Consider the following 16540-nt stretch of genomic DNA (forward strand, 5'->3'; position numbering starts at 1 on the left):
TGAACTCATCTCCGCCAAGCAGAGCAGTCGTGCTCTGAGGTCTGCAGGATCTCACTTGTTGGTACAACCAAGGTCAAGAACAGTCCGATACGGAGACCGTGCTTTTGCCAATGCTGCTCCTGCCCTCTGGAATAAGCTCCCTGTCATACTTCGCCAAATAACCTCACTCGACACCTTCAAGAGGGAACTGAAGTCTCACTTGTTCAAATAGATTTACATATATAGGTTTAATTATATTGCTATTCATATCCATGATTTCTTCAATTTTGTATTTTGTTTGTATTTTTGTAGGCGCCTTGATCGGTTTTTCTGGAGAAGTGCGCATTATAAATATATATTATTATTATTATAGGTTTTCCCGACCAATTTCCCGAAATGTTCATTCACTTCTGAAAATCGGTCATTCAATTTTCGTCTGAATTGAAATTCACGTCTTGAATCCCATTTCCATTCAACGAAAGTTTAATCGTTTTCATTGTTCGCGCATTCGAATTTTGAGAAACAGACATGACAGACGGCCAATTACGTTAACTGTGCATTCATTTACGCAAGCATACCTTTTCTAAATTGATTTCAGGTACAGCTAATTTGATTGACGGTTAATGAAAAAGAAACCCCTAATCGTATCTGGTGCCGAATGCATTAAACTAAAAGTGAAATAGAATGGTGAATGTTTGAAATCGCCCACTAAAAGCGAAACAGATGTCTTGTAAACGAATCTGAATGGACATAAATGAAAGGTGTTGCTCAATCACTTAATTGATTGAACTGAAATGGAATCGAATGCTCTGGTAGCGAAAATAAAACGCGTGTTCAGTGCGATTCTCAAATTCAGACAAAAATGAATGACCGATTTTCAGAAGTGAATGAACATTCTAGGAAATTGGTCGGGAAAACCTATATTATCCAAAGTTGAAAAATAAGTTATAATAGAAAGAACAATCTTCTATTATTTTTCTTTTTTAAAAACCCCTTGCGTACGGGTAAAATTCAACTCTGCTCAGCCACGCGTATCCGCGAACAATACCAGTTCACGTTGAACAAAAGTCCCGCTATTCATTGCACACGGAAGCCCAGCTTCCATGTGAATGGAAGCATTGTGTTATTAAAGCGTTATGTGATAAAAAACGGCTTCCGCTGAGTGTTACTTTGTTCATTCAGTTACATTGAACAATTCCCTTTACAAACTTATATAATAACTGCCCCCAAAACCCCAGACCTATATGTATAGGGTTCTAGATAGAAGTGTAGATTTGTTCCGAATAGTGAAGCCCAAGAACACTGGAAAGGAGACTACACATGGCGAGTGAGATGCGTCACTTAGTCTGTACTATTTCTTTTCCATTTTACTACGTTGCTCGCCATGAGTAAAAATAGCTTTGCTAAACGTCGGATATGGCACATAACAGCCATGATTGCTGATTGCTTTCACTTTCACGACTATTTGAACTATCCAATCATCCAGTATAATATTAATCTTATGTAGCACCAAAATACATCAAAATGATGCTAAAGGCGCTTTACGCTGAGTAAAAAATAGCAATAAACTAAAAACCTTTAATATTTGTTACAATAAAAATACATTCATATTACATTTACAAACTATGAGATTAATACAAAATGAAAATGGGGGTAAGGGCTCTCACAAATGAAAATGGCCTTATTTGTGTCTTGTTTTGTTGTTGAGAACATTTTGGTCACTGCCGGGGGGGGGGGGGGGCGCAGCGCCCCCACTGCACCACTAGATTCGCCACTGACTGTATAGCTGAACTTGGTATTTTGTTATGAGATTTTAGGCTTTGCATGTAGGAGTATCAGTATCGTTTTTGTTTGCGGTAACACCCATGGTAATATCTACTGTCGCTCAGTAGATATTTAGTTCTGATAAGAACTTGTAGTGCTTATTATCAACTTTCGCTAAGTAGGTTTTAGTTCTGATAAGAACAGTCCTGCTTAGTTCTAAAAGAACATGTCTTTGGTCTTGGTATTTTGTTCTTAATATTTCATTTAAAGATCGATAGCCCTGAGATATTAGTTCTTTAAAACTCAAACTGTTACACAAAGCTTACAAAAAGTGTTACAAGACATTAAATACTCAAACCACAATGTAGGCCTATATTTAAAAGGACAACACCATTACTACAGATACCTAATACTAAAAAAATGGTTAGGCTTCGATACACAAGTAAAAAATAATATAAAAAATAACTGCTACAGCTGAACATTTGTAATATCTCCAAATTATTTTAGTAAGACCGGTTTATACTTCACGCGAATGCGAATGCGAAAAAAATTGACGTCCGACAGAAACATTCGCTGCTAAATTCGCAGGAATTGAAATGTGCTCAACTTTTGCAAAAACTTGCCGAGATGTCACAAATTCGTGTTTGCGTTCACTTTCGTGCCAAGTATGAACTGGTCTTCAAAGTACTTTCAGTTAAACTGGCTTCATTGCTTAATTAATATTTAAAAATTCGATTTAATTGGTTAGAGTTAAACTGGCTTCATTGCTTAATTAATATTTAAAAATTCGATTTAATTGATTAGAATTCCAATTAATAGTGGGTTTTGCCCTTCTGCGCCGTATTGTCATAAAAACTACATACTAATTGTTGTCCGAGGGCCCTTATGAGAAAACTTATTTGGGTAAGACTTGAACCCACGACCTCCTGCTTACTAGTGCAGATGTCTTACCACTCGACCACCGAGCTTGCCGGGGTCAGCTGGCCGGTTCCAAGGGCAAAACCCAACAAATTCCATTATCTAATACAAATGTTCATTTTTGAATGAGCTGAATTCATTTAATTCTTTCAGTAATTGTTTTTTCATTGGCTATTCAATACTCTGTCATCCTTCCTTGCTGACAAGCTTGGTTCAAGTTCATTGTTCACAAATGTGTTTCTGAACTAAACGGAAACCCGCTACTTACTATCAACGTCTAGATGTCTTTGCTCACAAATACTCCAGTAATTTTAATTTTTTTTAAGCCAAGTATCATTTACTGCAAGGATTAACAAAAAAACCATGCTTCTCTTCAGAAAGGCTCAATGGGTATTTTCAGTGGCTGGTTATGATGAGAGAACATTTCTGCTGTGTTGTCCATGCACATTTTATAATGAACTTGCATATTGGACAGCAAATTTTTGTAAGAAGTTGCAAGCATGATTTCAGAAAAAAAAGTTTGGAAGGAATTAAGTCATATTTTTGGAGATACAAAATATGTGATTGACCAAGTATTTTTGACAGAATGTTAATACACCCTTTCGAGATTTCACAGCATTTTAAAAAATTATCAGGAAAGACGGAGTAAAAGAAGGTAGTGTTATCTTATTTCGGTTTATCCCTATTTGTAATGACAAGTAGTTACCTCGAATCGTCTTGTGTGTGTCAAATAAATCCTGGCTTCGAGTTACACGGAACTTGACGATGGATGTGGTACACTCACAATAGCCTCTTGACCCGTTGCCACATAAGGTCGCATGAATGTGGAGGATTGTGGGTTATCCCGAACCTGAGAGCACAATAAACAACAAACATTATTGCAATACATCCTGTCTGCTTATGCTTATGATGTGAGATAACATGCATGTTGTTTCTCTATATTGCCCATGCATCAAGACATGATTTTCATGATCTAAAGATCAGAAATGATGGTGTTCTTTTGTTGGGGGGGGGGGGTTACAAGTCAAGAATGAATGAGCCGGTGACCTTCTTAACAAGTCACTCACGTCAAGTCTCAAGTAACTCGGGTCATATCTCGAGTCACTCGGGTCAAGTCTCAAGTCACTATGGTCAAGTCTCTAGTCACCCTGGTCAAGTCTCAAGTCACTCTGGTCAAGTCTCAAGTCACTGTGGTCAAGTTCCTGAGGCATTCTGGTCCAGACCCAATTCTGGTCAGTCAAGATTCATGTCATTTCCAGGTCAGGTCTTAAACCCCATTGGTTCTCATCATTCATATATTGACAGAGAGTATACATTTAGTAGCAATGTTCGCAATGATTACCTTCCTTGCTCATATCAGTTATTGCATGCAATTATGCAGTTGAGGACAACTTCTTAACTATTTGTAAAGATTGTTTTGTATGATTGGTTCAAGTTCTCATACAAAAAAGAAAATCTTCATCACTGCCTCTCTTTCAAATGAATGTACTCACATTATCTCTGAGGCTGCGAGTGTCACCATGTGAATCCACACTCCTTGATAGCGAGGCAAAGCTTATTCGGGCCGATGACTGCCGCAGAGCCACAGGCCATGACGTCAGGAACGAGTCGCGCTGCTGGACATCACGAGTGTGTGGATGCTTGAATTGCTCCTTATCAAGACGTTTGCAGAGGAAGATGCAGCACGAGATGAACAGACCAGTCAGGATTAGGAGCAGTGCCACGGCAACTGCTATCATGGCAATGGCCAGTGGTGACCAAGCATCCATGATCTCACAGCGGTTGCCGGAGTACAAACTCTCACATCTGCAGTAAGATCGAGGGGAGAGCCATAGTCATTTGTCTCGCTCTTTATGTTACCAAAAAACGCCATCCCCAACAAAAAACAACAAAAAGCTCACATCAAATCCTTAGTGCCTTCTCCGAGCCATCCAAAACCCAACTCAACCCAAAAGCAACTGCATTACAAACAGTTACCAAACCCTTTAGAAATAAAATTTAATCATCATCAATCCATATTATCCCATCTAAACCTTTTTTCGAAACCGTCCACAAAAACAAACTGACTTACGTGCAGGTGTTTTCGTAAGTGACAGGATCTGGTGAGCATCTGCCGCCATTCTTACAGAAACCAGAAGGGCAAATTTCTGCGGGAACAAAGATGTTTGTCTTATACATTTCACGATATAAAAACCAACCTTTTTAAAGATGAAATAAGATTTACAATACGTTGGTGAAGGGCAACACCCTATTATTGAATTCAGAAAGGTTGTGTCTGTTTCTGCAAAGGTTTCAGGGAATAAAATAAAACATTTGAACCTGATAGCTGGCATTTTCAGTTGGGTATCAGGTGCTGCCCTACAGTAAAGTGTTACTTACGGCTAGCGACGGTCAGCGATGAAAGTCTGATGTAGAGGGCACTGCTTCCAATCTCCCCGTCTGCTGAGACACTGCTACTCATCTGCCTGGTAACGGCGTCTTCATTCATGCTGGTGTCCTCAGTGAAGACAAGGACGTATCGGATCATGATGCTGCCGCTAGACATGCCGAGGACACGAGATCCGACGTAAGAGCTCTCATCTGAGAATAAACTGTCCAGCTATAGGGAAGCAAACAAGAAATAAATCACTACTTTTTTGGGGGGGGGGGGGGGTGGGGAGTGGGCAGGAATTTAAAGACCAGAAGTTGTGGCATTACAATTTTTGGGATCTATGAGGTAATTTTTAAGTTTTCTAAAGTTGTTGGTATTCTGGCTGTTTTCTCGAAAGAAAAGTTTTGAGGAACGATATGAAACATGCAGAGGGGAAAATGGCTGAGATCAACTGTACCAATGCCAAGTTGTCTTTGCATTCAATCTATACAATTTTAATACAGATGAACCTTATTCAATGCACTGACATTGAAAATTAATCAAAAGTTATGTTCTTTGTTTTGAATTTTAACAAAAATGATGCAGTGTCTTACCACAGTAGTGACATCTCCAGCTAATCTCTCGTATCGGTCTGATGTCGGGTCTTCCAGATCTGGGGTAAATGTTGCCTCTGAGCTGCCAATGCGGGTTATGGCAAAAGCCCCACTGAACTCAGATGTTGCTGAAAAATGCCCAAATGATTTTTATACAAACAGTTCGCTGGGGGCACGATAAAACGACGAATTTGATAGTATTGCCGCAGCACAAAATGACGGATCGTCTGTGGACTTTGTGCTACTGTCCACAATACGTCATTTTGTGGTAAACAACTACCTGGAATAGGTCGCGTTGTGGTGCGATCGATGATTTGAAGAAGACATCTATGAAAGAAGACATCTATGAGAAGAGATGTTTTGGGAACTGAAGACATAGAATCCTTGATGAGCACTAATTTAGAGAATTGTTCAGCCTTATTAGCATAACCACAAGTCATCCAGTCTCAAGTCAAACAACAAGGAACTGCAAAGAACCGTAATGAAGACATTCCATTGTCCTTATTATCCCTCACCAAACAATTGCCTTGTGATTGAATTTATGACTTGAGATTGCTTTGCCTCTGCTTACCGTTGTCGAAAAATCCCGCTTACTGTGGCAGAGGAATTAGCATATTCAAAGGGTGAGCTAGAAATTTTTGTTCATGCGTACTTCCAGTAAATAAGAATTCTGTATTTACAGGTTTAGTGCAGGTGGTTATACCATGAAGTCGGGCCCATGACACTCAAGCTTCATTTAATCATCTCATTGGGCTTCTTACCCATACAGGTGTCTCCAACAAGAAAGAAGCCAGCAGGACATCCGCACAAGAAGCTCCCTTGAAGATTGATGCAGACGCGGTCGCTTGCACACGGATTATTCTCAATACACTCATTGACATCTGGTAAAAAAACGATATATAACAGCAAGGATTATGACCAAAAATAATCAAGGACTTCATACTCAGTGCCACAGCCAATGTAAATGGAATTTGTGCCATTTGTTGAAGCGTGAATTCACAAATTGAACACATTTAAAATGTGGCGCATTTAAAAGTATCGTGACACTTCATATTTGTGTACGGAGTATGAATGGGCCCTTCCTTTTGTTTGGAGTTAATTACCTCAAGGATGGAATTAAAACAAAACGCCATCTCCAGCCAGCATAATTTAAGCCAATATCGTGGCTTAATGTATGCAACGAGTTAAGAAGTACAAACAAGCAATTTACAGTCCATATTAAAGGCATATAGGATCATTTGCCTTTCATGCATTTTGTATGTTTCCAGTAATAACACGTACCACTCAAACTCTAAAGACGATTATTCAAAACCTAATTGTTGAAGTTAGAATTCAGTGAAAAATTAAACACAAGCATTTGCATCATTTCGTGAACAGATAGAATTCTATTTCCAATGCTTGACTTATCGTTGGAAATCACCTACATGTCTTTTGAATGACAGCAAGCCAGGCGGAATAATTTCTCGGGGTGTTTAGTACCAGGACTTACGATCTTCAAGGGCGAATCGGGGGGGGGGGGGGGGGGGGCAAAGGGGGCCATGCCCCCCCCCCCAAAAAAAAAACCCGCACTTTTTTTTAGTGACCTCGCAATAAAGGCAGGCAAAAAGTACACCACCATCTTTTCCTCCAAAAACATTGGTTAAAGATCGCATCACAGATCGCATCACAGATCGAGCATGTAGAATCCAAAAGAATTTTAGGCCCCGAACCCTACGCCGTATTTTTTTTGGACCCACATTTTGGGGACCAAATTGTTTTTTAGCTCCCCAAAAAAATTGTGTTCTGGATCAGCCCTTGACGATCTTCAATCCAAATAAGTTTTCCGATAATAATTTACAGGTTAATTTTTAGAAAAATGCAAATGATCTTCTATGCCTTTAATTGCCCGACATAAAAACCACAGAAATATTGGATCAATGACATTAGGGTTAACACGTACCTGTTTCACAATAGTCCCCAGTCCAGAATGATGTACACATGCAGATGAAGGAGTTACTTTGCGAGACACAACTACCTCCATTCTCACACGGCGTCTGTTGACACTCGGTAAAACCTGGTCGTATCAGATAATATATACAAACGGGCAGACAAACGGATCAACAGTAAAAAACAAACAAATATATAATAATTGAGGTATAGAAATGGTTGCGAATCGAAGGGGAATATCACAGAGGTAGCAGCAACAGAGAGCATTGATACAAATGATACCAACAGGTTATTGGTTCATCTGTGTTCCCAAGGAAATTTCAATCCAGGAGAATTATTTTTTTCTGTGTAAAAATCTGAAATTGTGGTCCTGATTTTGGTTCACCTAGGATATCTGTTCCCCGGCACCAGTCTAGGAGGGTTTGACGGGCGGGGATTAAAACGACAAAATTCGGCAAAACTTCATGATCACGGACTTAGCAAGCCCATCTGTAAACCCCAACGGGTAAAGTTTAAATGTGGATAACGAAAATGAAGATCACCGAGTGTGCTGTCTCCCTGATTTACAACCAGGCCTGGGGCATACATGTGACCATAATGCACAGAAACTAAACCAAAAGACTTATTTTTTTAAAGGAAAACCTATGGAATTAGGCTGGGACTGAAAACTCCAATCCACTTGCCGGTATGAACGGGATTCGAACCAGGGTCACAGAAGTGGACGGAAAGCATCACCACGTCATCAACTTGACTATTCCATGACAGCTAGTGTACTTACTCAGCATGAATGTGCCAGGTTTGATCTCATTCCCAGTCTCAAACTGGTTCTCAACTGGTCCAAGGGCGGCATAGAACGCTTCTGTTATCTGCGTATCATTCGGGGCAGGGGAACCAGTGAAGAAAATGTCAAACTGAATGAGAGCTTTGTCATTGGTTTCTACTGAGCTCCCAGTGAGGGTGATGCCAGCAAAGTCACTGCTGACTGAACTCCTCCGGAAAAGTGCATCCATCTGAGAGGGGGGATAAGACGGGAATTTGAAGTATTAGAAACTCAACAAGCAAGATTTATTTAAGTCTAATTAAACACACACTACTAATCGAGGAGACTAATAGCAATTTTCATATTCTCTCCATTATAATATCCCATACCGAGGCATCAATACTTACATCATCCCTTAAAGTAGCAAGTCTCATTGCAACATCGCTGGAAGTAAATGGGCTGACCATGGAACCAATACTGACAAACTCAACACTACCGACAGTCTCGTACGTTGCTGTCATAAAAAGTCAGAAAATATTTTTTTCTTAATTCTCTATGTTCTTCATAGAATAATTTTGTACATCTTTAAGTAGGCATAGTTGTCCGCACTGCATAAATACTACATTCAATCACAGTTTCATACCATCTTCAATCTTACTGTTATTCATTCAAGTATTAGGCTTGACAGGTGATCACGATGTAAATGTGAAATTTCAAAAGTATGTATCTCTATTCCTCAATTATACAGTTAGATAGAACGGGAAAAAAACAAATAAAGAAAATTGTAAAGTTAAATTTTCATCAAAAGGTTATTTTGTTTGTGGTTCTGTGATCACAACTTTTTCGAATCAAATTTGTCAAAGAAAATGTTAAAGTATCTAGAAATCTCGAAATTAGTACGAAAATAACATTTGAAACAGAATTTGTTACCAAGACAGAAATGACAAACTTACGGAGTGTTTCTTGCACAATCACGGAGAAAGAGCAAGTGTCCATGTTACCAAAAGAGTCTGTTGCTGTGTACGTGACACGGGTGGAACCAGACTCAAAGGTATCCCCAGGGTCCTTAGTAGACGTGAGGGTAAAATTGCTTGTGTCGTTTGCCGTTGGAGGTGTCCAGTAAACGGCAGCTACGTCAGTCGTGGACAGAACCCAGACGGTTTGGTCGGATGGACAGCCAATGATGACAGGGTCGCCGCGATCTATGAATATACATCAGAAGTCTCTCATGAGGCCGAGCATAGTCCATGTTTTGTAAGGTACACATCGTAACAATCGAAAGTGGCATCCAATCAATGCTTTTAAACAATTGTTTTTGTCGCTGTGAGATTAAATATCATGGTGTCAGAGGGGGCATCATCAGTAGGAATTATTTTAAGGTAGATCACTGAACGCTCTCCAAAGATGCCCCCTCCCCATAGGTATTTTTTTTTAATTTGACCCTCTAAAATGACTTTGAGGCAGAATCAATGGATATTTCGAAGTCACACTTTGTACGATCATTTATCAATCGTTTACCTTGGACAGTAATGACAAAGACACACTCTGCAGACTGACCAGCCGAGTCGTAGGCTGTGTAAGTGATGGTGGTGTCACCGATTGGGAACTGATGCCCAGGCGCGTGACTGCCAAACAGCGAAGGGTTGCTGCGATCATCAGTGGGGCTGGGGTAGGAGAAGCCGACTGTGGCGTAGGACTGGCCAGGATCGGTGGACACCGAGGTGCTAGGAGGACAAGAGGTGAACTCTGGAGGGGCGTCGTCTGGGAAAACAACCACAAAATCACATTGTACATACTGACATCCAGCGCCAACATGACAGGCGTTAATAGCTCTGGGAACTCAGGAACAGGGGTGAGGCTTGGTTGTTGTAAGATAAAACTGGTTCAGATGACCCTTTGGTTGGTTAGCAATCACACACGATGAAATCACTGCCAAAGTCGTCAACACTCTCAATCAATGATGAATGATCAAAATTGTTTTTGTTGGCAACTGCCGCAACACCCTCCAGGATCGATCATTGGATGCAGAAATACGAACTCATTAAGAATCACGGTCATACACACATAATATTGCATACAAGTGTTCAATGAGTTACATATTGGTATTGGATTCCGCCAGAAATTGGTTGTAATAGCTTTGCTGTGTGACTTTGCTGTGTGACTTTACGACCTTCTGCCTCTACTTGGCTTTGTGGTACGTAAGAACTCTGAAAATAGTTCAACGCTGTGCATAATAGCCATAAAGACCAATTATTACAGACATCTCATTTTAATTTTGTTCCAATAAATAAAAAAAAAGGTTCACTCATGCCTATCCACGCGATATAAAACCATTGCCTTCTTACTCGGCCTTTTCGAGTAAAATCTGCTGTCAAAATTGCAATGTTTTGGACACAAGTGTACTTATATTGAAAACAGCTAAAGTAAGGTTTCCTATACATGATGTCATAATTTAATATCAAATTTTTCAATTTTCAAACTAATGGCGTGATGCGTGCAGACGTTTTGTCGGAGTATAATGATCCTAATCCAGACCCAGAATCTTAATCATCAGGCAGTAATGCTGAATGTGGGCTCATAGCTGAATTCATTCTTGGAAATGCAGTCTCCAGATTATAAACTCGGTAAGGAACCAAAATACCTCAAGACTTGCCGAAATTGCATCAGTCATCATGAGTACGGTAACAAATCAATTTCCTATTTTCTATAGTCCGAGCCTACATAGATGAAAATAAAAATAGGCATCACAAAATTAAGAACAGGCATCACTTACTTTCGATAATAATTTCAAATTGGCAAAGGGCTGTGTTTCCGCTTGGATCCGTGACTGTATAGACGACCTCATACATTCCAACATTCAATGTTTCTCCTGGCGTGTGGTTGTCGTTGGCTAGGAGCGTGTACTCTCCTGAATTGTCTCTGGCTGTGGGCGGAGTCCACATGATGATTATCGGGGCGTTGTCTAAGGTGATCTTGTTAATGTCTGCAGGGCAGCCCTGGATCACTGGATCTTCTTGGTCTGAAAGTAAAAGAAAACAAACTTTTGAGAGAGAGAAATATTTCATATGGACCGTGGGGCACTTTTCAGTTGTGCTGTTCCGGTCCAAACTCCACAAAGTAACGTGGGTTCAAATTGTATAGGAGGCACTGACAGGGGCCTCATTTTCTGGAGGGGGCACTCAATACAAGTTTAGCAATGAAAACCTCATTTTGCCTTCCCCGCCCATGCCCCCCTTGGTTACGTCGCTGCCAAAATCTGCATGAACACAATATATCTCTAGCATGAAGTCCAAAATTATTCATGATTAACTATTTTTGTGCATAGTAAATAAATAAAATGAAATTTGGTCTTTCATTCAAAAATTCATTTTTCTTTTGCAATTCCTTGTAAGGGAGAAACTAATTTCGTAGAAATTTTCAGTGGAGCATGGATATACTGGCTTTAATGTGTGATGAATCATTTATAAATCAAAAGCATTCTTCTAATGCCCCCAAAAGAAATGAAAGGTTTATTGTTCAACTGTTTTGGTAAAACAATATCGCAAGTTAAGTAAGTACCTAGCACAGTAATGTTGAATTCACAGGATGCAGTCTGTCCGATGGAGTCCGTTGCCACGTACGTAACCATCCACATTCCCATAGTGAACTGCCTGCCTGGCGTGTAGCCATTCATCTCAATGACAATAGGTATGCTGTCATCATCCTGGGCCTGTGGTACAGTCCATGTAACCACAGCATAGCTTTGTCCCATCGTGGTGTTGGTCACAACGTTGGACGGGCAAGACGTAAAGAACGGGGCTGCGTGTCCTGAATTCATCAAATACAAACAGTCACCTTTATAAAGTCAATTTACAAGTAATTTAATGTTAAAATAGGCTTTAAAAATAAAATTAGAATCTTTAAAATGAAAACCCCACATTTAAACTTTAGGACAAGAAAGATGGGCAACCAATACAATGACTGAAAACTTAATACATGTACATCAAAAACGATTCAAGTAATTGAAAGAAGTGACAAAGGTTTTGAGACCTATTTTGAGAAACCATTGTTACTTTACTTTCCCAACATTCCTTTTGTTTTTATTTTATCAAAAAAATGTGTTTCTGCATGCTGAGAAAGTGTGACGTCACCTCCTCCCCAGGTCAGGCGAACTTCCTCGACAACAGTTCACGTGCATTCCATAACAACAACTTTTATGTTTGTTTAATACAGGCAACCACTGACAGCAATATAACATCCTACTTTTAAAAGAAAATTTTCATCAATTAGTACCTGAAAATTGTTCGCTGCCTTTCAGCAGATTTTAATACAACCAGTTAATACAACTACTGTCGTGCTTATTTTCGCTTCAAAGAGGAGAATCAACAGTCATAGCGATAAAATTCGACTCCGAGGAAGAGAATTAGATAAGTAAAAACAACAAAATTACATGTAAATATCTCAAAATCGTTTGTCAAATTTCGTATGTATCCATACTTTTTCCCGCTTCTTTTTTAATCTATCAACCAATCACAGCAGCTTTTATATTTGAAATGGACAACTACCCCCTCATTGGTAAAGAAAAAAATAAGAGGAACTCTGACCGGCAGTTGAGAAACCTTTCAGCAGTGTACCCATGCCCAGCGGAATAAGTGGAGGGGGGGCGGAGCTGGATGTCACAGGGGGCGGGTGGAGGAGACGCCCAATGTCTGTTAAATCTGTTAATCATGGTCACTTATATGACTTACAAAATTCAAGATGGGGGGGGGGGGGCGGCACTGGAAAGGTGACGATTGCCATGCCCCCTCCCCCCCCCCCCCCCACAGCTAGGCTGCTTCCCATTCTGCAGGTTTGTTCATATTCAAATCAAAAGCGCTCACGCATACTTCGCACCACATCCACGCACATGCATCCAGTCATATGGAGATACAGTGCAATTTACTGGTTCAGCACAGACTTCCATTAAAAGCTATTACCATATTTTGTTCATACCTGTAACAGTTACGAAGAAGTCACAACTAGCATTTCTTCCATCAGTGTCTGTAATGGTGTAAACGACCACAGTTTGTCCCACCTCAAAGCGGCTGTTATTGGCATGGGTGCTGAAAAGGTCTGCCAGCAAGCTGCTGTTATAGATCGGTGCGGGCCATGAAATCCTGGTACTATTCAAACCAGGGTCGGATGAGAGGATCACATCAGCTGGACAGGCTATCATGAGCATGTCCATGGCTGTAAAAGGATAAAAAAAAAAATAGTTATGTGATGCTGATATTGAGAATGGTGCCTTGTAATTAGACATCTGTCTTAAAGCACTTCACAATTATGACCTATAGCCATCAGGTCATGACTGAGATCAATTTTTCTGCAGCCGCTTGAGATCAAGATCAACATAATCTGTTCTCTACCCACACAGGTTCCCATTTTACTCCTGAGTGTAGAGAGGCAATTGAAGTAAAGTGTCTTGCCCAGGAACACAAACACCCAGATCACTGTCAGGATTCAAACCCATATACCCCTGTACGTGAGTTGGATACTGTAACCATTGGCCCACGGCAATCTGCAAATGTGGAGCTCAATAGACTCTTCATACGATTTTCGGGAAGAAATTCGATGCTACTTGAGATATGTTTATTTACTCATACAATGTTTTGGAACAGAAGGATTATGCTAAATGTAGATGGTCAACTATAGATTTAAGATGAAATATCGGATTGCTAAACTGTTTGGGGTGGGGAGGGGAAGGGGGAGGAAAAATAACTTTATGTGATAAGGACTGATACTCACAAAAGACAATTATGTTGAATGAACAATTTGCTGAGTTTCCAGATGGATCGGTTGCCGTGTAGACAACAGGGCTTCTCCCAATTGGAAACTGTGCAGGCATTCGGGACGGCAACGAGACGTTGACGGATCCAGAGTTATCGGTGGCAACAGGGTCTGTCCAGTTGGCAAATGATGTGTTATTTGCTCTCGTGGCGATCACTTCCACGTCAGAGGGGCAGATGGAGAACTCGGGGAGCTCTTTATCTGTCATCAAACGAAAGGAAACACTTGATACATGTTAAAAGAGTAGCTTTTTTTGCAAACATTCAAAAATAAAGTGGGACAAAGTCATGAAATATCCTACTTGATTGGAAGTAATAGGATAAAGCATCCTGTGAAATAAGAACGCCTATAGTATGCTGTGATTTTCAAGACATTTTCCAGAGGAATTACCGTCATCGCACTTTCAATGGAAACTTATTCTTTGCGTCGAAAAAAAGGAAGATGCCTTTTTAATGTTTTCTCAAAAGTATGATATATACTGAGCTAACATTTCGTAAAGTTATTGATAATAACCTGCTTCAGAGTTATTGTATTGTTGTTCCTAGAATCGGCAAAAATATTCTTTTTGCAAAAGGTGTCCATTTCCTTAAAGCCACTCCAATTTCAGATCTTGAACCTTCCATCACAAAACAGTTGAAGTAATCAGAAGCCATCACTGTTAATTCAGTTTTACAATTCTCCCACGACATCTGATATACAGTCACCATTTCCATAACAGTAAAAACTCATTTCAAATAGCAGCAAACAAACAAACTTGCAATCCTCATTGTAAAATTGCCAGAACTTCAAACAAGCCTAAAACAATAATATTTTGGCATTGCAAAAACTGAAATTAACAAAAGCATTTATCACGCCAGAAAGAAGTTTTTGAGAAGGCAAGACAAATGAAAAACAGGCCATTAAAAATGTTTTAAAAACATATTAATGGATGTTCTGTTTTGATTACTACATCAGTGAAAATGTAGATGCCTACAATTGTGTGGCTTAATTAAGTTAGTCAAACAGTGCCGTCAACATTTTCTGTACGGTGCAGGCAAAAGTGATTGTACTCGACATTTTGACTCTTTTGTCATTCTAGGGACCTTGCAAGATCAATGCAAAGTCAACACTGGACCATAACGGGCCAATAGTAAACTCACCAACCACTATGACCTCAAATTCACATCTTCCAATATTGTTGTTGGGATCTGCCACGACATACGACACCGTTGTGGAACCAATGCTAAAGGAATCTCCCGACCGACTGTTGCTGGTCGGCGATACCGCTGCACCGCCGTTGTCAATGGCAACCAATGCATCCCACGTGACGATAGCCATATCACTTCCTGGGTCAGTCTCCACGGTAACGTTGTCTGGACAGTTTTGGAAGACTGGACCCTCCTCATCTGAGAGGGAGAAAATGAACATCACGTTCTGACATCTTGGTTCTGCAATTTCAGTGCTGTTTAAAGACTTCATTTTTGTCAGCTGTTTCAATTTTCAGCGACAAAACTGAAGTAATAATGAACACGTGCAGTATCCCAAGTTTATGAAAACATAACTATTTTTGAGTCAATGGTCAGCTTCAAGTGAATTAAATCTTTGGAATCAGGGTCTGCCTGAGATCATTTAAAACCATTTAAAGACGAAGCTTCTCATCATTCACCGAAACACCCCCCCCCCCCCACTTTGCAAACTTGCAACGGCCGGCCGGCACCAGTGGTCCTTTGCCCCCATCCAACCACTTTCAAAACTCACATTATAGGCATTCAGATGATGTCTAGAACAGGTATTGCTCACTGCCTATGTTATTGGTTTAACAAAAACTGTATTTTATGATCTTACATAAATATAACCACATATTCTCACCGTTTATTGTAATAGTAAAAGTGCACGTGTTGTTGTTGCCTGCACTGTCGGCGACCCTGTACATCACATCCCTCGTACCCAGTGAGAAATTGTCATTAGGCTGGTGGGACGCTTCAAAGACAGTCACGTTGACATTGTCAACGGCTGTTGGAACGGCCCAACTGACAGAAGCTTCATCGATACCAGGGTCTGTGGGGAACGTCATGTCACCGGGACAATCCACAAACATTGGGGTCTCATTATCTGTCAAGAGAAACCAAACATTTATCACAAAGTAGCAGTGTTACTCTTAGTCTTATGGTTCATATAATTTCACTTTGTACAGGAAATTGCTGACCAGCAGACATATTACATGCATGCTACGGACTCCCGGATCGCAGAATGAACGGTAAATGTAGTGTGTGACCACTCACAAGGGCTACATCAATGTGTGCAACAATTTACCGACAATATATGGGACTTTGTGATCACTTTTGAAAGCCCCAGTGGGCGGGACACAGCGTGTGCTGCAATTATTTTAGAACTTCTACAGTAATTATTCCATAACTAAACGTGGGTGAACTTTTTCCATACGTC

General features: G+C 40.2%; 1 protein-coding gene across 8 annotated transcripts in view; it reads right to left on the bottom strand.

Moving 5' to 3' along the window:
* Nucleotides 1-1320: 1320 nt before the first annotated feature.
* The window catches only part of LOC119741140, a 71427-nt gene continuing 56207 nt past the window's right edge, over nucleotides 1321-16540 (bottom strand). For all 8 annotated transcript variants that reach the window (XM_038216832.1, XM_038216837.1, XM_038216830.1 and 5 more), the window contains 17 exons: nucleotides 15965-16207; nucleotides 15256-15501; nucleotides 14075-14317; nucleotides 13283-13519; nucleotides 11870-12118; nucleotides 11085-11330; nucleotides 9830-10072; nucleotides 9265-9513; nucleotides 8719-8825; nucleotides 8330-8561; nucleotides 7565-7678; nucleotides 6387-6506; nucleotides 5626-5753; nucleotides 5041-5260; nucleotides 4733-4808; nucleotides 4155-4467; nucleotides 1321-3511 (listed from right to left, as the gene is read on the bottom strand). In XM_038216832.1, coding sequence (XP_038072760.1) covers nucleotides 3410-3511; nucleotides 4155-4467; nucleotides 4733-4808; nucleotides 5041-5260; nucleotides 5626-5753; nucleotides 6387-6506; nucleotides 7565-7678; nucleotides 8330-8561; nucleotides 8719-8825; nucleotides 9265-9513; nucleotides 9830-10072; nucleotides 11085-11330; nucleotides 11870-12118; nucleotides 13283-13519; nucleotides 14075-14317; nucleotides 15256-15501; nucleotides 15965-16207 — 3368 coding nt within the window. In that variant the 3' untranslated portion in view covers nucleotides 1321-3409. The remainder of the gene's footprint in view (nucleotides 3512-4154; nucleotides 4468-4732; nucleotides 4809-5040; nucleotides 5261-5625; nucleotides 5754-6386; nucleotides 6507-7564; nucleotides 7679-8329; nucleotides 8562-8718; nucleotides 8826-9264; nucleotides 9514-9829; nucleotides 10073-11084; nucleotides 11331-11869; nucleotides 12119-13282; nucleotides 13520-14074; nucleotides 14318-15255; nucleotides 15502-15964; nucleotides 16208-16540) is intronic.

Source organism: Patiria miniata, unplaced genomic scaffold (genome assembly GCF_015706575.1).
Source record: "Patiria miniata isolate m_02_andy unplaced genomic scaffold, ASM1570657v1 HiC_scaffold_5, whole genome shotgun sequence".
NCBI lineage: Eukaryota > Metazoa > Echinodermata > Asteroidea > Valvatida > Asterinidae > Patiria > Patiria miniata.